The following is a 16,786-nucleotide window of genomic DNA, read 5'->3' as shown; positions in this document are numbered from 1 at the left end:
GTCCAAGGGAGTCTTCTCTAACAACACAGTTCAAAACCATCAATTCTTTGGCGCTCAGTTTTCTTCATAGTCCAACTCTCACATCCATATACGACTACTGGAAAAAACATAGCTTTGACTACCTAGACCTTTGTTGGCAAAGTAATGTCTCTGCTTTTTAATATACTGTCTAGATGGGTCATAGCTTTTCTCCCAAGGAGCAATTGTCTTTTAACTTCATGGCTGTAGTCACCATCTGCAGTGATTTTGGAGCCCCCAAAACAAAGCCTCTCACTGTTTCCATTGTTTCCCAATCTATTTGCCATGAAGTGATGGAACAGATGCCATGATATTAGTTTTCCGAATGTTGACTTATAAGCCGAATTCCTCTCCTGCCTCAAATACTATAGCTCGATCCCAGCTCCTTCTCTGGGATGTGGTCTTTTTCACTGCATGGATCCTTTACCATCTGAGCCACCAGAGAAGCACAGCAATAGGTGCATAGCCTATCCCTTCTCCGGGGAATCTTCACAACCCAGGAATCAAATCGGGGTCTCTTGCATTGCAGGTGGATTTTTTACCAGCTCAGCTACCAGGGGATCCCTTCTTTCATTGCAGCAAATTGGTAAACCTGACTTTGGTTTGTCCCTGGTGATCAGGTTAGGATGGAAGGATGAGTGATGAATGGATGGATGGAATGGATAGATGGATAGAATGAAAACAGAAAAAAACCTCATTTAAAATGAATTCAGTAAACCCTGAAGAGCAAGCTCTCATGCACATATTACACATGGTAGCCTTCGTGTGTGTGTGTGTGTGTGTGTGTGTGTGTGTTTTAGTCAGTCAGTTGTGTTTGACTCATTGTGACCCCATGGACTATAGCCTGCCCAGTAGCCTGCATAACCAGAGGGAAAAAGAAAGATAAAAATTATTTTAACAAGGTCTATTTACATAAAATTCTTTATATAAAATTCTCTCCGTCTCAGCTCCTTTTTTATTTATTTCCATGGCTGTGCCAGTCTCAGTCACGGCACGTGGGATGCACAATCTTCACCGCAGCATGCGGAATCATTAGGCGCGGCATGCAGGATCTAGTACCCCAACCAGGGACTGAACCCAGGACCCCTGCATTGGGAGCGCAGTCTTAGCCACTAGACCATAAGGTAAGTCCCTCAACTTATTTACGATGACTAAGAATATTAGAGTTTTCCTCCTGGGACAGGGGAGAGGACATGTTTTCACATGAGAATTTCATCTCCTGATTTTAAGAAGAGGGAGGAGGGTCCCTCCTTGCCCTAGGAACAATGCACTGACCCCTGTTTGCAGTCAACAAGAAACCACCAGCACCCCAAACTCCTGTTCTTCTCCAGTGAACTTTTATTCAAAACAATCCTCCCAAAGAGACGTAGAGAACAGATTTATGAACTTGGGGGGAGGGGAGGAGAGGGTGAGATGTATGGAAAGGGTAACATGGAAACTTACATTGCCATATGTAAAATACATAGCCAATGGGAATTTGCTGTGTGACTCAGGGAGCTCAAACAGGGGCTCTGTATCAACCTAGAGGGGTGTGATGGGGAGGGAGACGGGAGGGGGGTTCAAAAGGGAGGGGATATATATATACCTAAGGCTGATTCACGCTGAGGTTTGACAGAAAGCAACAAAATTCTGTAAAGCAATTATCCTTCAATTAAAAAATAAATTAAATTAAAAAAATCCCCCCCAGTTTTCTCCTGAACCTTAATAAAAGCTGACCGGTTTGTCACCTCTTCAGACTTGTTCACCCCAGCTTTCTTGTTCCAAATTCCAATTCTTCTGCTATTCCCACATAAACTCATTTTGCTGGCAAAATAATTGGCTATTTTATGTTTTCAGGTTGAAAACAGATTGATGATGATAAAGCTAAAGCAATGGGATGAACTGTTAACAATAAATATATCTGGGTACATGGTGTACACAAAACACTATCTGTCCATGGGTCAGATATCTGTCCATTAGTCCATGGGGTCACCTAATGGTGTAGACAAAATACTATCTGTGTTTGTGCAGATTACTTGTAAGTCTGAAACTATTTCCGAATAAAAAGCTTTGATTCTTTTAAACCAGGCTAAATTGGTTTGGACTAGTGTTTATCAGATCTTCAGCAGGCAAAGGAAGAATTTTCATGTTGTGTCTTATATTGTAATTCAGTACAAACGCAAGAACTCGAATTTTGAGAACTATTTCTTTCTATTTTCTCTGCATTTTGATATTTTCTACGAATTGATTTCACTTTTTAAAGAATGGCAATGATACACCAGTGGAAATTCACCAGTATTTTGAAAAAATTCTCGCGGGAAAGATCTTAGCGCCCACTACATTCTAAGGCTAACGGAATGTTGCTGCTGCTGCTGCTAAGTCGCTTCAGTCGTGTCCGACTCTGTGCGACCCCATAGACGGCAGCCCACCAGGCTCCGCCGTCCCTGGGATTCTCCAGGCAAGACCACTGGAGTGGGTTGCCATTTCCTGCTCCAATGCATGAAAGTGAAAAGTGAAAGTGAAGTCGCGCAGTCCTGTCCGACTCTTCGAGACCCCATGGACTGCAGCCCACCAGGCTCCTCTGTCCATGGGATTTTCCAGGCAAGAGTACTGGAGTGGGGTGCCAATTCTGGTTTTCCTACCGGTTGACTCGGGACCGGACTACATTTCCCAAACTACCTCGGGGCGAGGTCCAGTGGCTCGGGAGTCGGGATCTGAGCTCTGATTGGAAACTGGGTGTGGTCCTCCAGTTTGCAGGGAGTGTAGGCAAGTCTTCACATTGGAGAGGGGAAGGAGCTTGCCAGAGGCTCTGCAAGAAGCTCCTGATGGCTTCTAGGAATGTGGTTCTGGGCAGGCCTGCCGCTCAGCCTGCTGGGATTTGTAGTCCTGCCAGGCCTGTGCAGGCCTGGTTCTTTTTCTTCACGATGGGGCATCTCAGGTTTGCCCCCTTCCTCCACCACTTCTCTGGAAACCCTTACCTCATCAATCCCAACCACCTGCTGGGCCGTCTCTTGTCCATGGCTTCAAGCTCTCAAACCGCAGGTGCTCCACGGTGGGCCAGGGAGGTGGCACTGGCAGACTCTGGGCTCTTGAGAGGGCTGGGAGGGCTTCTTGGAGGAGGTAGCAGGGTTCCCCTATGCAGAGCAGAGTCCAGAATCAGCCCAGAATACAACATACAGGTTAGCTGATCTGATGCATAAATAGTCCTTGCAAATGCCATCCATTCCCAACCTCAGCTGTCTCTTGTGTACACAACTCTTTGTCTCTTGACTGGTGTGACAGACACTGACCAAACAATGGCACCTAGGATGATGGAAGGTGTGATAAGGAAAACCCCTGATCCACTGGGAGCCCAAGAGAGGCGCCTGACTGAGGCCTGCACGACACCAAGGAGGAAGAGAAACAGTAAGAAAGTCATCTCAGGGTTCTCACCATAGCGTCACACAGGCATCTTCCTTCATTCAAAGAACTCTCATGCCTGGGATGCTGGGAACAGGGAGCTAGTTATACCAGCTCTGCCCCACAGGGATCCCCAGTATAGCTGATTAGGGCTCTGTCAGGAGAGGAGTCAGCGGTTCTGGAACACCTAAGGCAGTACTTAACACTGCTGGGAAGGGATGCTAGGGGGGCGGTGACTCATTAGCTGATTCTTGGAAGGAGCTTTGCATATGCAGACAGTGTCTGGAGAGAGCAGGCAGAGGTGAAAGTGAGGCTGAAATAGCCAACTGAGGATCAGAGCCCATGCTGCAAAGACCCCTCTGTGTCTGGCACTATTTTAGGATGTAGATCTTATTGCCCCCATTGTACAGATGGGGACATTGAGGAACAGCAAAGTCATGTCTCACTCAAGTTACCCAGTAGGTAAGTGGCCAAGGAAGGATTAGAACCTGGGCCATCTGGCAGGTAACCCCTGAACTGTCCCACCCACTGACTTCCCAGAATGTCAGGTCTGTGAGAGTGGAGCTCTCCCAGGTAGCAGCAGACACTCATCGCTGTCTGCCTCATCTGCCCTTTGAGATGCCCTTATGTGTTCCATAAGACATCCTGCTGCCCTACTGCGACCCTGGGAAACAAACGTAGAGGGGGATGAATTTGGGGCAAAGTCTTCAGTCTCCTGATAGAAGTCTTCCTGACCAGAAGCCACCCCCACTTCTGTGACTCCAATGGGGGCGGTGGGGCTGGGAAATGACTCTTAAAGGGAGTGGGTGGCTTGTGCTCCCTCATTCCACTTCTGGAGATGACACAGTGGCTTGTTCCTCCCACTGGAGAAGCCAATGGTGACACTTTAGGTGGGAGGTGCCATGGCTGACAAAGGGGAAGGGACACAGACGTAAGGACAGACGGTCACACTCTGATTCCTGGGCTCCATGATGGTATAGGGATCAGAATACCATGATGCCTGTACGTGGGGAGACACTGGGTGGGTGTTTCCCAAAGAGTCCTTGCTCCAAAGAGTGCTGTCCAGAGTGCTGAGGCCCAGGCTGGGCCTGGGTGTCCTCACACCCCAGGGGATTAAGGTATGAAAAATGGCCAGGGAGAAGAAAATGTAACGTGTGCCTTATACTCCTCCCTTTCCCAAATGCTCCCTTTCCTGGGCTCATGTGAACATCCTACGAGCCATACAAGGTATGGGTAATAGTGTCTGTGTTCAGATGAGGAAACTGAGGCTCATAGCCAGGAGGGATTAGCTCATGGCCTCAAAGTCAAGGAGTGGAGGGATGGGTTGGGAGGGAGCCTAAGCTTCCAGGCTGAGTAGGTCCTTATGCTTGTGTCTAAACACAGGCCCTGGAGTTGGGGGAAGCAGAAGGGGGCACGGCAGTGCCTGACTTTACATGACATTAAGGTACCACCTGATGAGTCAGGTTTGAGACCCACTTAAAAAAAAAAATTAAATGGGAGTCTTTCCTGCAGGACTTCTCAGAGCCTTTAGCTCCTTTGTGCTTCCCAGATCTCTTTGATCAGGGCCAAGGCCAAGGCCTGGGACAATGACTGACAGGCTCTGGGTCCCAAAGACCTTGAGTAGGGGGCACAATGCAGGCGGAGGTGTTAGCCGCGTGTGCCTTCGTGGACTCCAGACGTCTGTGCACAGGAGCAGATGACCATGCGTACCTATGCACATGTGTTCTCTATCACTCTGATCTGGGGCTCGAATAATACCTGTAAGAGGGGGACAGCCTTTGCCCCGCAAAAAGATAAAAGGTCAAAAGTGCCTCCACTGCCTACTCAAGTGAGATTCCACAACGCTTTATTGGCGCGGGACCTAGCCTCGTGCCCACCGCCTCCGGGTAAGACAGGCAAGGAAGGGATCCCGGCCCCGCAGGAGTCCCCCAGGGATCGGCCAGCCAGGGAAAACACATTTCCATCCGCGGGCAAGGAAGGAACGGTGTCTTTGCGGGGAGCATAGCCCAGGCACAGGGCGGGTAGTGGGGCGGAGTGGAGAGGCGGGGAGCCGGCCTCGCTAATAGGGGAACTCGCAGACGTAGTAGAGGCGCCGATCGCAGTCGTGATCCCACCAGGAGCCATCGTCCGAGGCCTGAGCCACGCAGTTCTCGAGCACGCCGCCGTTGGGCTGGTTGGGACTGAGCGGGTGCGGCGCGGCGCTGGGCCGGGGGCCGGGCTCAGGGCTGGGGGCGCGGTGCCAGGCGAAGAAGGATACGCGCTGGCCGTTCTCGAAGAGGTAGAGGCCCTCGGCGCGCCGGTCGTGCACGCCCAGCCACACGGGCCAGTTGTAGGGGGCGAGCGCCGCGCGCAGGTAGCGGGTGAGCGTCTCCATCTGCCGACTGTCAGCGGGCTGAGCCAGGCTCCCGCCCCGCGCCACGCACCGAGCCTGCGCCGCCGCCTGAGCCTCGAAGTCGCGCGAGAGCAGGAAGCACTTATGGCCAAGACGCGCCCCCTTCAGGCAGCCTGCGGGCGGGGCGAGGCGGGGCCGAGCGGAGGCGGGGTTAGTGCCTCGGGGGCGGGGCGAGGGCGGGACCAGAGCATCCCGGAGCCAGTGACAGAGCCGCCAGGGGGCGTGGCCAGGCCGTGGGGCAGGACCGTAGGGGGCGTGGTGCGGCCGGAGCAGGGTCTGCTCACTAGCACTGTGGGGACCACGTTCACCCTCCCCACCAGCAAGCACACCCCAAATCCTCGAGGGCCGCCCCCCCTAGCCCCTGACACCTAGGGTCCTCACGTCTCAGACACCCTTCGAGGCTCCCCTCTCCCCACCGGTCCGCGGCCTGACCTGGATCGTCCCTCCTTCCCCGCCCGGCGGGATGCGACTCACCCTCTAAGCGGCCATGCTCGCGCTCTGCGCGGCTCTGCGCCTCCTGCAGGGCTTGCACGGCGTCGCGGGTGTCGCCCGCCACTTCCCTCAGCTGCCGCAGCCCCCGAGTAAGCTCGGCCACGCGGGTGTCCAGCGTGTGCAGACGGACGTGCACCTGGTGCAGGCCTGCGTCCAGGCCGGCCAGGCGACCCACTGCGGGTGGACAGGGCGCACGCTGGACGGGGATCCTGGGGGCGGAGCCAGGGGACCGGAGGACCTGGAGGGGACCCGGGACCTACGGCTTCTGGGGCGGAGTTGGGGTGAGGGGTGGGGGCCCTCAAGACTTCTGGAAGGTAGGGGCCGGTGGCCACCCCAGTCTCTTGAGAGGCAAAACCGGGGACCCGGAGCTCCTGGGTGTGAGGGCTCCGAGCTGGGCGGTGGGCAACTGAAAAATCCTGGGGCAGGGAAAGGACGGTTCGTTTTTGTGAAAATGACCACGGAAGCCAAGGGGGCAGGGCGGAGCTAAGGATTACTTACGGATATAAGTGATGGCGTCCTCCGGGGTGGGAGAGGGGCTGGGGCTGACGTGGGGGGTCGATGTGGGTTCCTCCTCGCCTTCCTCCCCCTGCCCGTTCTCCTCGGTCGCCCAGGCCCCCCTGCCTTCAGAGTTTCCCTCGGGATTTTGATCTCCCCTCCTAGCAGGCAGCCCCAGCGCTTCCTGTAAATGCTAAGGCAAGGAGGGTGATCAGGGCCAGGCTGGCAGCTACCTTCAGACTCCCCAGACGCCCCTTTCCAGCTGTCAGCTGGCTGTCTGCCCTCTTCTCTGAACCCATCACCTTCATCCTCCGAGCCTATCCCATCCCTCCCGTTGCCCATTCTTCTAACCCTGGAATACACTCCTCCCAAGCCCACAGTCGCCCACCCGGACCCGCCACTAGAGTCCCAGCAATCTCCAACTCACCTTCAGCATCAGGGCTTCCCTCTCCCGCTCCTCCTCCTGGGCGCCACCCCAGCCCCCCTCCCACTCCCTCTCAGCTCCCTGAGCCCCATGACTGAAGCCCAGGAGCTGGGGTACCACCAGCGCGCCAAGGAGCCAGGCGGCCTGCATCAGGCTGGTCTCGGAGCACCCAAGGCTGCAGAGGGTGTGTCTCGGAGGAGAAGGATGTTTCTGGGGACCTGGAGTGCGTGCTGATTACCAGCCCCCTGTTTCGCGCCTCTCCCAGCTTCTCTCTGGTCCCTCTCCTCCCAACTCTTGTCTCTGTCGTTGGTCTCTGCTCCTCTGTGTGTGTCTCTCCCCGCCTCTCTTGGCTCCCCGGAGGCCCTGCCTCTGTGGCCGGAAACCTCCAACGTTCCAAAGCTTGGATCCCGCCTTGGGTCTCCACACACGCCCTCCTCTTCCCACTTTCCAGAGCTTGCTTCCGTCGCGTCCTGCTCTTCCCTTCTGCCTTGGCCAGAAGCTCCAGAAGGTCAGGAGGATGGAGCCAGCTCCCCAAGGGATCCTGGGGGCTCAGCCTCTGCCCAGGAACCTCCTCAGGGAGTTGACAGGGCTTGGCCCTGCTTCCCTCTCCTCTCCCTGGCCACGCCTCAGGTCAGGGGAGACCTCAAGGTCTTGCTAAGGTTGTTATTATCCTGTGGCCACCGTTGCCCACACACCCTGCGGAAAGAGGCTCTCATAGTATTCTCAGGCTCTTGAGCACCTCCTGCCCCCCAGATCTCCCATCCTGCCCTGCAGGCCCTGCCCCAGATCCAGATGAGCATCTGTGCCTGTCTGTGGGGATCTGTGCAAAGAGCACACGTGTGGCTTGTGTGCAGCCCCCAGAAAGGTGGGGCTCTTGGATCCATCTGCCATGCTTTCCTGGAAGCCTCCTGCAGTCTGGGTCCTGGTTGGGGGTGACACGGGGAATTCCAGCTGTTCACAGACCCCACAGACAGCTCCATCGGGGTGAGGGGCAGGGGCAGAGGAGAGGGTGGAGATTGGGTGGGGTCCGAGAAGCTTTCTCCAGGAGGTGGGTGGGTGGGTGCACAGAGAGCTTTCTCTGTGCTGTGCTGGGTGCACAGAGAGCTCTGAGCGTTGAGAGCTACTTCATCTCCCGCCTGGACCACTGCAGTCCTCTCCTCCTGCCTCTCCCCCTCCTTCCTCCAGAGCCCCTCCAATCCACGCAGCCTGCCGCAGCCAGAGCAATGCTTCCAAACCGTAAATCAGATCACATCACTCCCCACTCCCCTGCTCCCCCCCAGCTTCCCATCATGTGCGGGAGTGAAGCCAAACCCTGGCCTCAGCACAGGCCTGGCCTGCCCAGCCTGGGGGTGGGCAGGGAAGGGTGGGTCCTTTGCACCTCTGCAAACTCATCACCCCCACCCCCTTCACCGCCCCCCTCCAAGCTCCAGCCACACTGATCTCTTTGCTACTTCCTGAATGCTAAGCTCCTTCCCGCTTCAGAGCTTTTGCACCAGCCTTTTCCTCCTTCTAGAAGGCTCTTCTCCCCAGCTCCTTCTCATCACTGAGGTCTCAGCTCAGAGAGGCCTTCCTCGGACAGTTTATTCAAACACCCCCTTTTATCTTTTTGGCTGAATCAAGACCAGCCTTGTCTTGCTGGCTTGTTTACCTGTTTGGTGTCTGTCTCTCGCCAACGAAGGCAGGCATCCCTGTTCATGGCTGTATCCTTGAAGCTAGGACAGGGCCAACCCAGCACATAGTAGGTACTCAGTCAGTTGAACAAGGAAAGGAGCCTTCCCTGGCAGCGGGGTCACAGCTCAGCCAAAAGACTGAACCCTCCGTGAATGTGTTCAAGTGGAAACTCCGGTTTCCTGTGGCCCTGGGGGTGGGGTGGGGGTGCCTGGCGACCAGGGTAGAGGTGATGAGGGCAGTGGTGGGGAGGCTGCAGAGGCAGGAGCAGCAGGAGGCTGGCCATGCCCACTCCATGCCAGACCTGTGAGTCATGTAGGGCTTCCCCAGCATCAGCCAGGCGGGCAGTGCCAGGATCGCAGGGCCCACTCTTCCGGGGGGACACCGAAGCTCAGAGAGGGGACAGCTGGGCCTGCTGGAGGTTACCAGCGCAGCAGCGGCAGCAAGCAGAAGCTTCTGGCTCCTGGCACGAGCAGGGCATCTGCCCTTAGCTGCCGGGAGCCCCAGGATGGGACCTTGGAAATCAACACAGCCAGACTTTTCCATTTTCCAAGAAAGCAAAGGGCAGTGTGACCTTGGGCAGGCTGCCCACTGCCTCAGAGCTCGGGCCTCTCTTGGGCACCCATGAGGAGCCTGGGGACCCCTCACAGAGAGCTGACGTCCAGGCCGAGAAAAGCCTCATAAACCATAGAAAGGGTACATAACCCCTCTCACTGCTGGTGCCGACACACACAAGCAGCTGTTTTCTCCCCAGGCCCAGCTGCTCACCACCTGGGCTGATAGGGGTGAATCTAGAACTGGGTCTCCTGGGGCAGCTGGGCTGGCACCTGTTCCCGCTCATCCCGTGGCACCCCAGAGCCTGCAGCTGGACACGCACCCAGAGGCTGCCTGGAACTGCCCTCCGCAGGTGCCTGGGCTCCAGCTGGTGGCCCCCGGGGGAGCTGTTGGAGCTGGGAGAAGGGTAGGGGCCTGGGCTGTGGCAACGCAATCACCGCTGCCCTATGCGATCAGCCCGGTCTCTGCGGGTGTGTCCCACGCGCCATGCAGAGATGGCTGGGGGGATCGTGTGTGACAAAGAAAGATATGCAGTGGAGATATCATTATGGAGTGGCCAGTAGTGAACCCCAGCACACAGTAGGGGGACTTTGAGCCAGGACATCTGTCTCTGATTCTGGCCACCACCTCTTGCTGGCTGGGTGACCGTGGGCAAATTGCTTAACCTCTCTGGGCCTCAGTTTCCCCCTCTCGTCGTAAATGGGGATGGTGCAAGTCCCTAGCCCGGAGGACTACGGTGTGCAAAGTTGAGGAGTAAACCCAGCGCAGAGCCGGGCACACAGGAAGTGCTCAAGAAATATCAGATAATTATCGGGAAGGAAGCGGTGGTGCAGGGTCGTGCCTCTTGATGGGCGTGTGCACACCTGTGTGATGGCCAGCCAGGGCACGGTGGGTGAATGTGATGGAGACAAAGCACACGTCTCCCTGTGGTTCTGTGTCTCTGTTTCAGGGTTGCGTGTGAGCTGGAGCTCTGAGCAAGCACAGCGGGCTGCGTGCCCGTGTGTGGGGTGGGTAGACGCGTGTGCTCTGCCGTGTGCATGCTCCGACACACGGGTGTGATATGTACATGATGTAGCTGGCTGTGCTCATGGTAATGTATCCTGTGAGAGCCCGCACGCCCTGGAGAAGATGTGTATGTGGAGACGTCTGCAGGGGCAGGGCTGGGGAGCGACTCGCTGCACCTGTGCCTTGCGGGAAGGTGTGTGTGTGCTGGGCGGACAGGACAGGAATCTATAGCTCTCACCATCCAGTTTGGGGGTGTAGAGTCTAGCAACGAATACTTAATTGCACCCTACTGTGTGTAGGGGTGGTGGGGGCGCCCTGGGAAGGGGCGGTCCTGGGGGGGTGCGGGGAGAGGTATCCTTAGGGGGGCGGAGCCCCATCGCCGGGGTACTGGGGCAAGCAGGGGTGGAGTCAGGGTTCGGGGATCTGGCGGCGGAGAGGAGCGGTGGGGGAGGGCAGGGGAGGGGGCGGAGCCGGCGGGGGGGGATGGGCGAGGTTTGGGGGCGCTGGGAGGGGCGATGTCTCCTCCGCCGGCTCCCGGAGGGAGGGGAGAGGGCGGAGGGAGGGAGAGAGGGAGGGAGAGAGAGGGAGAGTCCGGGTGAGGGAGAGACAGCGAGAGCGAGAGAGCGAGCCGGGAGGCAGAGGAGGCGCGGAGCGGGCGGCGGCGGCGGCGGCGGCGGCGGCGGCGGCGGCGGCGGCCTGAGGCCGAGGAGAGGAGCCGGCGAAGACGCGGCGCCCGGAGCCGGCCGGACCGAGCCGGGGGCGGGCTAGCTAGGAGGGGCGCGGCGGCCGCGGCGCAAGGGGGGGCGCTCTGCGGATGGCCAGGCCCGGCCCGCGGGGGGGTGAGGTCCGCGGCCCCCCCGCCCGCCCCCCCGGCCCCCGCCCGCCCCCTCCCCGGGCCCGCTCGCCCTCCGGGGCGGTGGGGCATGGCCTGAGGGTCCCCCGTCTCCGGGGGGGTGGGGGGTGGGGGGAGGGGGGAGGGGCCGCGGGCGCCGCCGACCGGGACTCAGCAGCCCCGCCAGGCAGGTAAGGGGGCCGAAAACCGGGGGTCTGGGTTGGGGGAGGAAGCGCGGGCCCGGGGCCGCGGGCGGGGGCGGGGGCGCCCCGGACGTCCTTGGCCGAGCGCCGGGCTCCCGGCCCGGGTGTGCGGTGGGGGGCGGGGGTGAGGAGGGGAGCGTTGCCCCGGGCGACGCCAATTGGGTTACGCCCGGGTCCCCCGTGCCCCGTCCCGGATCGCGGACTTGCTGGGGCCATGCGGCCCCGTAGCCCCCTGCCCGAACCCGCCTCCCCGCGCTCCGGGGCCGAGGGTTCGGTCGCGGTACCCGCCTCCCGGCCAGCCCGGCCCGGCCACTCCCCCGCCTCGCCCATCGCGGCCCACCTGGGCCTCCTGGACCCCTCCTGCGGCCCCACCCCTCGAGGCCCCTCGCCGAGGTCATTCCGGCGCCCACACCCTCCAGCGGGGATCTGAGCCTCGGCCTCCGCCGCCCCCTTCGACCCCCTGTGGTTTCGGCTTCTCCTTCCAGACTCGTCCAATCCCCTCCCACCCTTTCACGAGCTCCCTGCATCCCAACCCGGTCCCCGCTTCCTTCCCCACCGGCCGGCGCGCCCCCTCGGCTCCAGCCCCCGAGTCCTGCTCCTGGGGGCCTCCGCCCCCTCTCCGCGGACCCGGGCTCTCCCCCACCAGTTTCTCGGCCCCAGCCCGGGCTCCCTCTGCCCGCCTCTCCCCTCCTCTCTCCGCCTCCATTCATTCTCCCGGGCCGGCTCTCGGCCACGCCGGCAGCCTCCCCCCGCCGTACCCCCGCAGCCTCCCAGGGCACCCCCTCTCCCCCCTTTCTTCCCCCCCCCCCGCCGATTCCTCAGCCCGTCTCGGTACCAGCTGCGTGCCAGCTATTCTTAGCCGCGGAGCGTTTGATTCATGCCGCCCCGGCGGAGTGTGCCCGCTCCCTCCCTCGGGGCCTGAGGGGGAGGGGCCCGAGCTGGTCCTGGGGGTTGGGGGCAGCCGCACGCGCCGGGGGACCCGGCGAGCTTTGCTTTCAGGAGTCCGTGGAGGCTGGGGGAGGGGGTCAGCCGGGGTCAGCAGAGGCGGAGTGGCTGCCAGCCCCAGGTCTGGAGGTGGGAGTGGAGTCGCCGGGTAGGAGGAGGCCAGGGGGTCTCCGCCAGGGCCAAGTAGGGGAGGCTCTGCTGGGTACCCAGAAGGGGAGGGGGCCGTGGCCACGCTTAGGGGAGGGGGTGGCCAGCCCATGGCTGGAGGCTGGCTCGCCCACAGTTCTTGAAACTCTCCTCCTCCCCCCGCACGCATTTTGTCCTCCCTCCCCAACCCCCCCCAGCCCATCCCCACTCCCCCAAAGTCAGCAGTACCCTCCACTGCTTCCCATCTCCATGGCAACGTGCAGGAGCCGGGCCTGGTGTTGGGGGGAGGGACCAGACCAGACATTCTGGTTTCCGGTGCTGGGGTGGGAGGGGGGGAGAAAACGCGGAAGAAGGGCCCCATCTGGACTCACCCTTATAAGACCAATTCAGGGGCGAGGAACAGTGGGGATCTGAAAAATAGTGGAGATCTCACCCCCACCCCCCAGACTCTCATCCCACTCCTTAGCCTCCCTCCCAGCCCCCCAGTCTCCCTCAGAGTGGGCCCCCCAGGACCAGGCAATGCCTGTCCTTCCATCCAGCAGCGCCAGGCCTCGAACTCGCCCGCAGGTCACCTACTGACGCCCTACACCCACCCAGGCCACTGCAAGGCTGTCACCCGGACAGCCCTGCCAGGGCCAGTCTCCCCACCCACCCACACACCTTCTCAAGATGCACCCCCCTGGGAAACTCGAAAAGGCCACCTCTTGTGGTTCCCCCCGGGGGACATCTCGTGCCTGGTACTCTCTGCCCCGGCCGGGTGCCCCTGCCCCCTGGGATGCTGGCTCTCCAGCCACCCTCCATACACGCGGTCAGCCACACTTAAGTGAAGTCACCGGCTCCACCCTAGGCTCAGGGCACCTCCCTCTCCCCGTTACTACATCTCAGCCTCCTTGCGGTCATCCAGGAGGCACCAGGAGCAGAAGGCGGGGAGGACCTCGGGAGAGGAGGGGCCAGGCTGGGGCCAGGAGGGCAAGGTGCCGGTGGGTCGCCCACCTGTCTGTCCTGGGCTAATTTTAGCTGCATTATCCCTGGCCTGGCAAAGTGGGCCAGCGGCTCCCGCGGTGATTCTGCGGTTTCTGGGACACCACCGCGCTGGGTCAGCGGCAAAGTGGGGCGCAGGAGGGGCGGGGGGCTGCGAGCAAGGCCAAGGGCAGGGAAGGAGACACGTGCAGGCAGCATGGCAGGGCTGGTGGTGGGGGGGGCGTGTGTGCCGGGAGCTCGGGAGAGAGCTTGGAGGCGGTAGGAGTGTCTGGGGGTGTGTCCAGCCTCCTGCCTGCCTCCCTCGGGCAGCTTGGAGCAGCTGCCCTGGACCGTGTTTGTCCACTGAGTGTGCCCGTGGCCTCCAAAGGGCCTGGGCTCCTGGTCTGACCGCCACCCCGCCCCCTCCCCCGCCAGCCGCCTGTGATGCTGCCGTCCCCCATCGCCCCGTGGCCCCACGATGACCCACAGCCCCGCGTCAAGCGAAGAAGAGGAACGCCACAGTGCCAGCGAGTGTCCCGAGGGGGGCTCAGAGTCCGACAGCTCCCCAGACGGGCCCGGGAGAGGCCCCCAGGGGACCCGGGGCCGGGGCAGCGCAGCACCTGGTAGCCTGGCCTCGATCCGAGGCCTCCAGGGCCGCTCCATGTCCGTCCCAGACGACGCCCACTTCAGCATGATGGTTTTTAGGATCGGCATCCCTGACCTTCACCAGACAGTGAGCGACAGGCCCCTGGCCGGCGGATAGGGGGCGGGGGAGAGTGGCTGGTGGGAGACAGGGACCACCAGAGTCTGCATGGGGAGGGGGGAAGGGGAAGGGGTTCTGGATTCCATCACACATGGCCCCCACTGCCAGACCCCCATGGGTTTCCCCCAGCCCTCTTCTGTCCTGGGAATCACCCACAGCCCTCTGCAGACCACTTCAGGCCCCTTCTCTCTCTCCTGTCGCCTCCTCCACCAGAAATGCCTGCGCTTCAACCCCGATGCCACCATCTGGACGGCCAAGCAGCAGGTGCTCTGTGCCCTGAGCGAGAGCCTCCAGGATGTGCTCAACTATGGCCTGTTCCAGCCGGCCACCTCGGGCCGGGATGCCAACTTCCTGGAGGAGGAGCGACTGCTGCGGGAATATCCCCAGTCCTTCGAGAAGGGGGTGCCCTACCTGGAGGTGAGACCGCCCACAGCCTTCCCAGCCCCTTCGCAGATACGAGCAGGCGTCTGCCCGCTCCCCGTTTTTTCTCCCAGCCCAGCCCTCAGCAAGGGAAAACCCCGTGGGCACTTCTGGCTATAAAGTGCACCCTAAGAATCGCAGGGCTTCCCTGGTGGCTCAGAGGGTAAAGAATCTGCCTGCAATGCAGGAGATGCAGATTCCATCCCTGGGTTGGGAAGATCCCCTGGAGGAGGGAATGGCAACCCACTCCAGTATTCTTGCCTGGAAAATCCCGTGGACAGAGAAGCCTGATGGGCTACAGTCCATTGGGGTTGCAAAGAGTCGGACACGACTGAGTGACTGAACACTTTGACTTAACAATCAGAATCAGAGAGGCCTGCGTTCAAATTAGCAGGTCATTCTTGCCTCTGACTGGTCAGCGGCGTGGCCTTGGGTGAGTCATTTCCCTGCCCCAGGTTTCCCCTGGCCTATCAAAGTGGGAAAGGGTTCCCAATGAGAGTGGTTATTCTAGAGCATTCCCCCGGGGTCCAGACACCTTAGGGGTTGCAGTCCACAGGCCCATAGTGGCCCAGCAGCCCTCTGCCCACCCAGCCAAAACTCTGGGGCTATTTTTCGTCCTGACCCCGCACTAACTCTTCCCTGGCTCAGAAGAGGTTTAGATCCCTGACTCTGAGTCTTTTGTCTCTCCCATCACCCCACCTGTGGCCTCAGTTCCGATACAAGACCCGTGTTTACAAGCAGACCAACCTGGATGAGAAGCAGCTGGCCAAGTTACACACGAAGGTGAGAGGACCCTGCTGGCACTCACGCCACCCCAACCTGGAGCCCCCTTCCCTAACTACTTTCTCTCCTACCTCTTCCTGACAACCCTCCAAACCTTCTTTTCTTCTGCCAGCATCCCCCACTTAACTTGGGATGCTGTGTCATATTTGGGACAACCCCAAATGCACCTGATGTCTCCATCACAGCCTTTGATTTAAAAAAAACAAACTTTTTATTTTGTACTGGAGTATAGCTGATTAACTATTAACTGTGATAGTTTCAGGTGGACAGGGAAAGGACTCAGCCGTACATAGACATGTGTGCATTCTCCCCCAGACTCCTCTCCCATCCAGGCTGGCACATAACGTAGAGCAGAGTTCCATGTGCTGTGCAGTACAGCCTTGTTGGTTATCCATTTTAAACACAGCAATGTGTACAGCACCTTCCCAAAGTCCTTAACTATCCCTTTCCCCCTCTAGCATACATCAGAGCCTTTCTCATCTTCTGTCTTTATGCCTCTGCCCAGGCTCATGCCATTTCCACCTGGCTCCCACTTTCTTCATCCTTGGATTCTCCCCTCTCATCTCCTGCCCCCACCCCCAGCCAACGTGGCCTGCGACTCTGGTATCTAGTGTCCCTCTGTCTAGGGGAAGTTTCATAGACACCCTGCAGTTCACACAATCCCAGAGCCTGAATCTCTACCAGATCCAAGGATACGCTCCTCCACAGCCATTTATCCTCCTGGCATCTTGCTCTCTGGGGCTTCCCTGGTGGCTCAGTGGTAAAGAATCTGCCTGACAATGCAGGGGGCTGATCCCTGGGTGGGGAAGATCCCCTGGAGGAGGAAATGGCATCCCACTCCAGAGAATTCTTTCCTGGAGAATCCCATGGCCAGAGGAGCCTGGCGGGCTACTGTCCGTAGGGCCGCAAAGAGTTGGACACGACTGAGTGACTTAGTTGTGTACTCACACACCTTGCCCTCCAGTCCTCAGGCTGTATGTCGCCTGCATCTCCTCTGGTCCCCTGAAAGCTGGGAGGAAGTCAGGGGGCTGCTTCGGTCAGAAGTGAAATGAACGATCCTTGACACTTGGGAAGAAAGCTCGCTGGCTGCTTCTTATCCTCAGCCCCACCCCACCATGCACTTGTCTCTGTCCTCCCCCCGAACAGTCCGTCCATCCAGACCTGTACCATCTGCGGGAGCAGCCAGCCACATACGGCCCCTGGGGTACCTGTGGTGTACCAGGTCCAAACTGAGCCTCACTATGAGCGTGAAATACACAGCGGATCTTGAAGACTCAGTACCCCTGAAAGTATCTCAGTAATAAAT

General features: G+C 59.3%; 2 protein-coding genes across 5 annotated transcripts in view; one reads left to right on the top strand and one right to left on the bottom strand.

The window, feature by feature from the left end:
- CLEC11A (C-type lectin domain family 11 member A) lies at window positions 5,226-7,769 on the bottom strand. The gene is made up of 4 exons (XM_018062862.1): window positions 7,203-7,769; window positions 6,779-6,968; window positions 6,263-6,454; window positions 5,226-5,901 (listed from the first exon to the last, which is right to left on the bottom strand). Exons 1-4 carry the CDS (start codon window positions 7,347-7,349, stop codon window positions 5,456-5,458), a joined length of 975 nt encoding a protein of 324 aa, XP_017918351.1. The 5' UTR covers window positions 7,350-7,769; the 3' UTR covers window positions 5,226-5,455.
- The window catches only part of SHANK1 (SH3 and multiple ankyrin repeat domains 1), a 52,707-nt gene continuing 46,969 nt past the window's right edge, over window positions 11,049-16,786 (top strand). For all 4 annotated transcript variants that reach the window (XR_001919543.1, XM_018062837.1, XM_018062836.1 and 1 more), the window contains exons 1-4: window positions 11,049-11,450; window positions 13,950-14,247; window positions 14,491-14,694; window positions 15,409-15,480. Coding sequence is in view for 3 of the 4 variants with exons in the window: in XM_018062837.1 (XP_017918326.1) it covers window positions 13,993-14,247; window positions 14,491-14,694; window positions 15,409-15,480 (531 nt within the window). In the remaining variant the exon portion in view is untranslated. The remainder of the gene's footprint in view (window positions 11,451-13,949; window positions 14,248-14,490; window positions 14,695-15,408; window positions 15,481-16,786) is intronic.

This window comes from Capra hircus, chromosome 18, assembly GCF_001704415.2.
Source record: "Capra hircus breed San Clemente chromosome 18, ASM170441v1, whole genome shotgun sequence".
Taxonomy (NCBI): Eukaryota; Metazoa; Chordata; class Mammalia; order Artiodactyla; family Bovidae; genus Capra; species Capra hircus.
Note: the sequence above shows the minus strand (reverse complement) of the source record. Positions and strands in the feature narration are given on the sequence as shown.